General features: G+C 41.4%; 1 protein-coding gene across 1 annotated transcript; it reads right to left on the reverse strand.

Moving 5' to 3' along the window:
* Positions 1-508: 508 nt before the first annotated feature.
* On the reverse strand, positions 509-1,690 carry ATL63 (TOXICOS EN LEVADURA 63). The gene has a single exon (XM_079020314.1). The coding sequence runs from the start codon at positions 1,551-1,553 to the stop codon at positions 690-692; it is 864 nt and encodes a 287-aa protein (XP_078876440.1). The 5' UTR covers positions 1,554-1,690; the 3' UTR covers positions 509-689.
* Between the last annotated feature and the right edge of the window lie 8,020 nt (positions 1,691-9,710).

The raw sequence follows: 9,710 nt of genomic DNA on the forward strand, positions 1-9,710 counted from the left end.
TATATGTTGAGCATTATAATGTTTGTGTCAGACTATTATTTGTTTATTGTTATCTGATTGCGATACAAATAAATGAAGTATATACTACTTGTTACCTTTGCATTTTTATAAATAAAAATATTTTATCGTACATAGGTATACAATTGAATTAAGAGTACAAAGTATCATAAAGGAGTCGCACTTTTGAATCAATACACATTTAATCGTTGTATCCTTTGAATCAAATAAATGAATTATATATTAGTTATTATCTTTGTATTTCTAAAAAATTTCATTTAATTTTAAGATTTCTTAAAGAATTTAGAGTATTAAATAAAACTTTAAATTATATTATTATTATTATAATAATATTAACGATGGATGAATATCCTTTTTTTTTTCCCCTTTTTGTGAAAATGAGAATCAAAGGCGAAATTGTAGAAAGCTGAAATCGCCGGCAGCGGCAGCAGGCGGATAACCAGACTTCCGGACTGGCCGGTGACGGTGGCCTAAATTCAGTTCAAACCAATTAAAAAGAAAAACTCGATTGTAGATCAACGTCTTGATTTCCTAACCTAAAAAACCCTAAATTCAATGATTTTATGACTCCCAAACACCTCATTTCACTACATATATATTTTTTACAACTTTTGTTCATAGTAACATGTTTACGATGACTATTTTAGTAAACGAACCTATCATTATCAACATCAAACCTCTGATTCATCTCCATTATCATCCGATGAAGGATGAATTTTACCTCCGGATCTGCTGCCGCTGCTGCAACTGCTACTGCTGCTCAGGAGCTTTTTAATCGATTCTCCAATCGAAGACGATGATGAACCACCTACTCCAGAGTCGTTCTCCGCCGCAGCATCCGCCGTTTCATGAGGCTCCGTGATCTGGTCGCTTATTGGAGCTACATTCTCCAATCGCAGTTCTTCCTCGTTACTGATTGTCAATCCGACAGATTCCGATTCTTGCTCTTGATCAGCCATTTGGATTTCCAGATGATCGTTTTTATTACTGTGATTACACCGGATTGATGCTCGACAAATCGGACATGATGAATGAGAGTGCAACCACATATCTATACATTGCACGTGAAATGCATGTCCGCATCCAGGTAATTTCCTTCCGACCTCATCCTCCTCGAAAGCGCTCAAACAAATTGCACAGTCTAATCCGGAATCACGATCTTCCTCGGATGAGACTTTGTACACGAATAGCGGCAATGAGGCGATGGTTGAGAAAGGGAGGCCGAATTTTCCTGGAGAATTCGAAGAATTACCAGGATTAGTAGTGGTGTCGATGATGGTGAAACTAGCGCGGTTATGTAATCTAGATCCTAGGACGCGCGGCACAGTCACGGAGGAGCGGCTTCGCCGGCGGGCTTGCAGGAGGTACCAACGGGTATAGAGGTGGAGGAGGAGGACGAAGAGGATCACGAGGAGGAGGGAGATAATCGCGGCGAGCATCAATTTTGTGTCGTAGGAGAGGGCTGTACGGATGATCCCGCTGAGGGAGTTGTCGTTGAGGGAGTTATCATCGTCTGGATCAGGTTCATATGACATCTTGAAGCGGTGCAATGAACAAGCGGCGGAGCTAAGAGAGAAGGGAGAAGGGAGAAGGGAGTGTAGTGGTGGAATGGTTGCTTAGAAGATGTAATAAGATTGCCTATATACTATATACTACTACTCACACACACACACTCTCTCTCCTCATTTACATGTGAGCGTTGGTTGTACGGAGTAAAAGAAGTCAAAGAAGAGATCCCCCGTTACCCGACTACTTAAATCCAATCTAAACGTGATCCAGGGGCAAATTTGTTATTTCCCAATTATAAATCAAATCTTTATTTCTAGTAGTCTTAAAAGATACATACTTATTTATTTTTTTTTGAAAAGATTTAGTTTTATTTAACGGAATTGAATTCAATGGATTTGAAAATTTAAAACAATTAAACTGTTATAGGGTGTTCAGTTGAAAAAAGAAATGGAATAAATTCGTAAATTGCAAATTTATCCTACCAATTTTTTTCTCATTCACTCATCAGGTTCCACGATTAAGGAATAGTGAGTTATAGGAGCGGATGACAAATAATGAAAGCACTATGTGTTATCAACATACATGTATTAGTAAGAGTAAGGGGTAGATCATCTATGCATGCTTGACTTTTGTCTCGGATACGAAATTGAGCAGCCATTTTTTCTGACATCATATCACTATTCGACAAGTCAATCCCGCTTACCGACTCAATATATCTCTTAATTGATTCGCTTGCCACGACCAGACAAAAGCGCTAGGGCAGACCTGATATTCATGTCTGACTTTCTTCTAGATATGAAATAAGCAGCTGCTTTTTTATGACATCATATCACTATTCGACAAGTCAATCTCGCTTACTGGCTCAATATATCTCTCAATAAATTCGTTTACTACAACGACCAGAAAAAAGAACTAGGTCAAGCCTGCTTGACTTTCTTCCCGATACGAAATGAGCAGCCGTTTTTCGTGACATCATATCACTATTCGACACGTCAATCTCGCTTACTGTCTAAATATGTGACAAAAAAGCTAGGACAGACCATTTATTCCTACTTGATTTTCTTCCGGATACGAAATGAGTAGCCGTTTTCATGACATCATATCACTATTCGACACGTCAATCTCGTTTACTGACTCAATATGTGACAAAAGAGCTAGGACATACCATTTATTCCTACTTGATTATCTTCCGGATACGAATGAGCAGCCGTTTTTCATGACATCATATCACTATTTGACACGTCAATCTCGCTTACCGACTCGATATGTGACAAAAGAGCTAAGACAGATCATTTATTCCTACTTGATTTTCTTCCTGATACGAAATGAGCAACCGTTTTTCATGACATCATATCACTATTCAACAAGTCGATCCCGCTTACTGACTCAATATATCTCTCATTAGATTCGCTTACCACAACGACCAGACAAAAGAACTATGGGCATGTCATATATTCCTGCTTGACTTTCTTCAAGATACGAAAGAGCAGTCATTTTTCGTGACATCATATCACTATTTGACAAGTCAATTTGATTTACCGACTCAATATATCTCTCAGTAGATTCACTTGCGACAGCGACCATGATGTGAGATCGCCCAACCTTCCAATTTATCTTTCTACTATCCCGACAGGTGTCATCCAAATCATTCATAAGATTTTCAAATACAAATATTGGAAATTTTAATATAAATACTAGAGTTTAGCATTAACCATAAATTATAATAAACTTCATTGTTAATAGAAAAATCGCCTATGTCCAACAGTTTGTAAACTTTTAGGAAAACAAGTTAAGGACAAGTTTTCATTAACCATGATTTCTAAAAAAAACACCATGACATGATGCTATGAGAACATTTAATTAGGAATACAACTAAATAACGTGCAACAAAGGAAACAATATATGCACAAGATATCGGAAATCTACCTTATATGTGATTTAATTTTTTTATGGGGTTAACTGATCCTTGATTTGATCTTTTCATTTCACTTCTTTGATTTGAACTTTTTTGTGGATTAATCAAAGCTTGATCAATTAGGAAGGCATTGCTGCGAAGGAAAGTAAACCATCATTAATCAAGAAATTGATCTCATATGTGATACAGTGATAGTTGCGGGCGGTAGGTGAAATTGAAATGGGATTCCAATGGTGGGAGAGGATGAGAGAGATGAAGGATGAAGTCGGTAGCTAAAATGTTGCTTCCAGTAGTGTCAAGCACATGTGTAATGGTTAGGATTTTCAGGTGGGGGTAAGGTAAATGTGAGACAGGTTCATGACGACCGAAGATTCATGATATTTAGAGAAGAGCTAAAGAGATTTTAAAACTATAATGTTTAAAGGGGAGTGGTCGGTATAGAATGTTTTTTTTTCTATACACAACAATTTATGTTTTATAAGGTTGTATAAAACATAAATTGTTACGTATAGTTAAAAAAAACATTGTGTACAAATCATAATCTTTTTAACAATTACAAAGAAAATGAGAATTGAAATTATTGGGGTCTATTAAGGTTTTCTAAGAACATTTGATTTGATTATGTGTTTACAACTTAAACATACTTGTACCCACAAATTATTACTGAAATGAATTTTGCATAATGTGAACTGAAATGGATGGTAAAAACTCATACTTAGATGGAAAATGGGTTTTATGAAAGATTGAGAAAGTTCATAAATTTTCTTTTTCTTTCTTCAAATTTTTAAACAACTTGAGTAAAATCATAAACTAAATGAGATTTTATGAAAATGTATGAACTAACGGTGGGGTAAAAACCCATGAAAAGCTCTTCTCTCTCTCTCTCTCTCTCTTAAGAGTTTTGTAAAATGTACAAGCTACACAACTGTAGTTACAAATAAATGTTTCAGAGATTGAAATTCTACACAGAAAATCTAAAAAAAAATCATTTTTCTGTAACATATAAACTAAAAATGAGATAAAAACTTCTCTTCTTCTCAGACTTGCTGAACAAACCCTATATTATAAATAAAAAATGGATCTGATGTGGTTTTCTTCTGATAAAAAAAATTTCTTCAGCTTTTTCAACCAAACATCAGAACATGAACAAGAAACAAATCTGAGAATTTTTGGTTTCCCTTCTTTAAGCTTCTAAAGAAAAAACACCAAAAATGTGAACAAAAAGTGGTGTAAAAACTCGATCTTTTTTGAAATGTACAAACGTCTCAACTGTACTTATAAACAGTTGATGCAGGTAATGAAGTTGTCACCGAAAATCAAAACCAAAAAACGATTTTCTTAGTAATATGAACTTGATAAAAGGATGTAACTTGTAAAAATTTATTTTCTCCCCAAGTTGCTGAATGGGTCACCGAAAAGAAAAACTAAGCTAATCTGAAATGCCTTTGTAAACTTGAAAGGTGTTTGAATGAACAAAAATTAAAATAGATCCAAAGATCTAATCTTAAAATCGAAACAAATCCATAGATCTGAGTAAAAACATTAAGCTGATCAGGAGATCTGAGCGAAAAATGAAGTGGATCTACAGATCTGGACAAAAAGTGCATCAGATCGACAGATCTAAAATACAGCTAATCAGATCTTGATAGATCTTTGGCAAGAGCCAAACAGATCTGAACTAAGGGATGTAGAAATGAATAGATCCGAGCAAAAGCTTAGATGAAAACACATTAGATCTGAACAGATCTGGGCAAAAACGAGATGATGGTTGCTCGTTCAAGTCCGGGATGGCGCCAAATGATGTAACATCGGCTCTGACCACCTACTCTAAGTATGTGCTTCTACGCCGGAGGCAGATCTACGAGGTCACAACAGACAAGGCCGTTAGAGCCGCCCCAGGGATTGTGCCCCAGGAGCGGACTCCGATGATCAAGTTATATCATCTGGTAGATTTGAGATGGTTCTCTTTAGCTAGAGAGAACCATCTTGGTTCTGGTGCTGGCGTATGGTGGTTGACGGCGGCGGATGATGGCTGAGCCACCCGACCGGTGTATAGTGTGATGGCTGAGCCCAGGGGGAAGATCTAGTGGTGGTTGAGCCACCTCGGGAAGAGTCCTCTTTCATGGGGGAGGCACTATTCTCTTTATAGGGGACAATTAGGTGAAAGCCCAATTTAGGCCCAACTAGCAAGGAGCTGGGCAAGGCCGCCCGGAGACGCCGGGCGGGGCTGGCGGGCGTGCTTCAGGAAAGACCAACAAGGGGGCGCTAGGCAAGGGAGCGCTAGGTCGGGCCGACAGGAGAGTCCCCAGCACGACTAGCAAGGGAGCGCCAGGCAGGGCTGGCAAGGGAACGCCAGGTAGGGCTGCCAGGAGTACGCCAGGCCAGGCCGAGTTAGCGCTCTAAAGCAGTCTAGGTTATGTCTAAAGAAGTCTAGGCTATGCTAATAGACCATATATCATCAAGTCCCCCCAGTCCGATGTTATTGGTATGCGGCCAATGACATTGGACTGGACTTAGTCATTATTCAGAAGACTAGATTGAGGCGCTCACGAGAAACCTACTCAATGTTAGTTTCTCGAGCAACGATCCTAGACCATTGAACTAGGATCCGCACGGCCCACTCCTTATATATGGGTTCATTTGCAACATGAAGGTTCATCGAATATACATCGAATATACATCGAAAAGTAGTCATGCATCCTCCACCACGTGAACCTTGGTGGCCACGTCTACCTCAACCTCCAGGCTAAATTCCCTGATGATCACCAACTCCTTGGTAGCCTTCTTTCCCTGCTCCACCCCTGCCGCTACGTAAGCCACCTACACCTGCACCAAACCCTGGAGACTCTGGGGGCTCTCGATTACCCAGCCCATCACCCGGCTGAGCCTGTCATTAAGGATCCAAGAAATATCCTTTTACAACGCTCCCTTTACGGAATTCTTAGCAACTAAATCAACCTCCAGTTTCGTTGTCCACTCACTCAGACCGGCGTTCTCCAACGTCAGGACCCTCACACGATCTTTTAGGCGCTCCACCTCTTCCTTTAGCTTCGCCACTTGATCTGCCAAGCTTGCTCTCTCAAGAAGCACCACCTCCTGCCTAGACTCCAAGTTGCTCTTATCGGCTTCTAACTTCGCCACTTGGGCCTTCAGCTCTTCGCATTCAATAACCCTCCTGTCCGAGTAGGAATGGAGGGTCTCCATCTCGGAGATACGTTCGGCGGCCGCGACTAAATAAGACGACACTTTGGCGACGGCATAACATAAGCCGTCAGCCATATGCTTGTCGGACAGGACAATTAGGGCCTTAGTCGTGGCAGGTGGAAATGCATGCTGACACCACTCGAGAGCGGTGTCATGATCGGAGACAATATCTTGAGCAGTTAGTCTTCACCGTTGATGTTGATCTTCTCAAGGACGTCGTCCAATACCTTGTCACCACCAAAAAGCATCGGAGCACGGTCAACGTACACTTTAGCCCTCGGATAACTGAGCACCACGAGATCACTGTTCACCCACAAGAACTTCTCCTTCCAAATCTTCTTCGATTTCTTCTCATGGATAAAAGTAGGGACTCCCCATCGTCGAGAGAGGGCTCGAGTTCCCGACTGGGTAGAGGCGTTAAAGAAGTGCTTGAAAGCTGGAACAGTCAAGAGGTGGCCCAAAGCACGGTAGTTAGTTCGAAACCCTCTATCTTGTTTATGGCGATAGGGGTCAACTCTCTCACCGAAAACCCGTATTCCGGATGATCAAGTTGAAGAAATCAGTGGTGGGCAAGCACATACCTGCCTCGAACAGGGCGATTGAGATGCCAACTTTGCCCTCAGGCGGACTGTAGAGTGATGCATCGAGCAAGGGGATCTGCACTCTGTGTTCAGGAACGAACCTGAACCGAAACTCAAAAGACTCCCACTCTTCGGTGGTCAGATCTCTCCCTAAAGCGCGAGTGGTAGCCATGAGAAATATGAAGAAGGGACTGAAAGGGTTTTTTTTCAAGAACAAGAAGTCAAAACGAAACAAGTAGAAGGTAGGAAGGAAACACCATGGAGAATAGAGCCTTAAAAACCACAAAAGGGGCAGTGAATCGTCTTCATGATGAAATCGCCGAACAAACAGTGATCTCTCCCTGCCAGCTGTATAAGCTACTAATAGCAACCCTCCATGTGCCTGTATATAGCCCAGAACGACTCTGCTATGTCACAAATGTAGAAGCCTATTGGTCTAAAGGACTTGTTAACGTTACCATAAATGGTCCCATTAAATGTAACAAAAATCATAAACGAGACGTTATCTCGTTAGGACTTTGGCAAGGCCCAATCTTGGCTAAGGCAGTTTAACACCAGGGCTGCAATTCGTTTCCCGCCATGAGGGACGAATATTCCCCGCAATCTTCTCATTCACTCACGACCAATCAAGATGTGACAGAAAGCTTAGGTGATGCCCATAACTGACGTCACCAGGCATTTATTCATCATGGGCGTGAACCTCCCAGTCAGAGGAGGTCATGTTTCACACTAATTGGACAAGGTCCCCACGATCCGTTAGAGGTGGGTATTTAAGGATCTCTTCTGCCTCAAGGAGGGGATCCATATTCTCTCTCGCAAAATTTACCCTAAAATTACCCCTCTCGGAAAACTAACTTGATCGTCGGAGCGACGTCTTGGGAGAACACCCGGACGTCCTTTAACGATTCTTCTTTTTGATGTGTTCTCAGGAAAATTCTGAAGGCAGATCCATCTTACAATATCCATACCCCTGTTGAACATGTCACAATAGTATTGGAGCCTACTGAAAAAAAATCCCCGCAATGTGGCCCTGCCTGCCACAATTGTGGCATCCAGAAGAAGATCGATAAGCACCATCATGAACATTGTCGCACTTTCCACAAGTGCGACCCCTCTGACTCCCAAATCTAACATTAGCAGCCTTGAACCGCTTCGGCGCAGATTGGGACTGCGCTGGGGCCTGCCTCTACTCCCTCACCTAGATCTCCATCCCGATCTCCCGTCGCTTAACAGCCTCTTGAAAATCTACCAATGAACCATAGCGTTGCGTGGACATAAACTGTCGGATGTCTGTCGTGAGCCTACTCAAGTATTGGGTCATCTGACCTTGCTTAGAAGCAGCAAACTTAGGTAAAAACATGGCTCTCTCCATAAACATCTTTGTGATATTTGTAACCGACTCGGTCCCCTGCCTAAAATCCAAGACCTCTTGAGCCAGACTTTCCCGCTCTACCAATGGAACATATCTAGAAAGGAACATATCATAGAACTTCTCCCATAAAATTGCAGCTCGCTTCTTTGGGGTTAGTAACCAACCTGGTCAGATGAGCAAGAGCATGTAAAGAAATATCCCTCGGCTTCAGACAGCCACCTCATGGCTATGATCAGATCTTGAACTCTGTCAAATATCGTGGGCTTCATATTTTCATAGTCCTGGTACTGGAAGGCTCTCCCAGTGCCAATCGCAATAGCAGCGATGGATGCGGTGGCTGCAGCAGCAACAGTCTCAGAAAGTGTAACAAATCGATCGTCGAAGAACTCCATCATAGCGGTCTTAATAGACCCAAACAAATCTGGTACCCGACCCTTAGAATATGGAAACAAGCTCCTCCTAAATGATCTCCCTAACCCGTTCCTCAGTCAATGCTGGCCTATCTTGCTCACCCGCTCCTGATCCTGATCCGGATCCTGCCTCAAATCGCCTCGTAACCACCATACCAAAAATAAACAAGGGAGATATCAGATAAATGCACATAATACCATAGGGACCGATTCCCAGTAAAACCCTAGGGGCTGTGACTTCCCTGCTACGTGTACGGGTCCTATACTTCCGGTAGTATGGGGCCATACTACCTTCCACACCTACCCGTATTTGTCTCAGAAGATCATCACAACAACCCTAAAATACTCACTAGAATATGCATACACCCTATTCTAACTTCCTAGATAAAGGATATACATCCGTCCACTGGTCGTCTGAGCCCACATAACTCATCCATGAAACTTCCACCATCCCTGTAGCACTCATGTATGCTAATCATACAAAACACTAGATCCTATAGACACTCGAATACTTGATTCTACCCTAAGCCCAAAAGCAAACAAGGAATAGGAAATAAAGATAAATCAAACATTCTTAGGCTATAAAATCTTAGCTATGTATGATTTTGATGCATACACTAAGAGACTACAATAATGATGTAAATTTCATATAAGGAAAAACCTAGGCTATCAGGCATCAGATAATCAGGCAATCATATCAA

The sequence above is a fragment of the Lactuca serriola genome, chromosome 9 (genome assembly GCF_051521515.1).
Source record: "Lactuca serriola cultivar US96UC23 chromosome 9, Lser_US96UC23_V15, whole genome shotgun sequence".
NCBI classification, from domain to species: Eukaryota; Viridiplantae; Streptophyta; class Magnoliopsida; order Asterales; family Asteraceae; genus Lactuca; species Lactuca serriola.

What these genes read in the sequence shown, in the direction of transcription:
- ATL63 (XM_079020314.1), bottom strand. Translation starts at nt 1,553, where the DNA reads ATGTCATATGAACCTGATCCAGACGATGATAACTCCCTCAACGACAAC.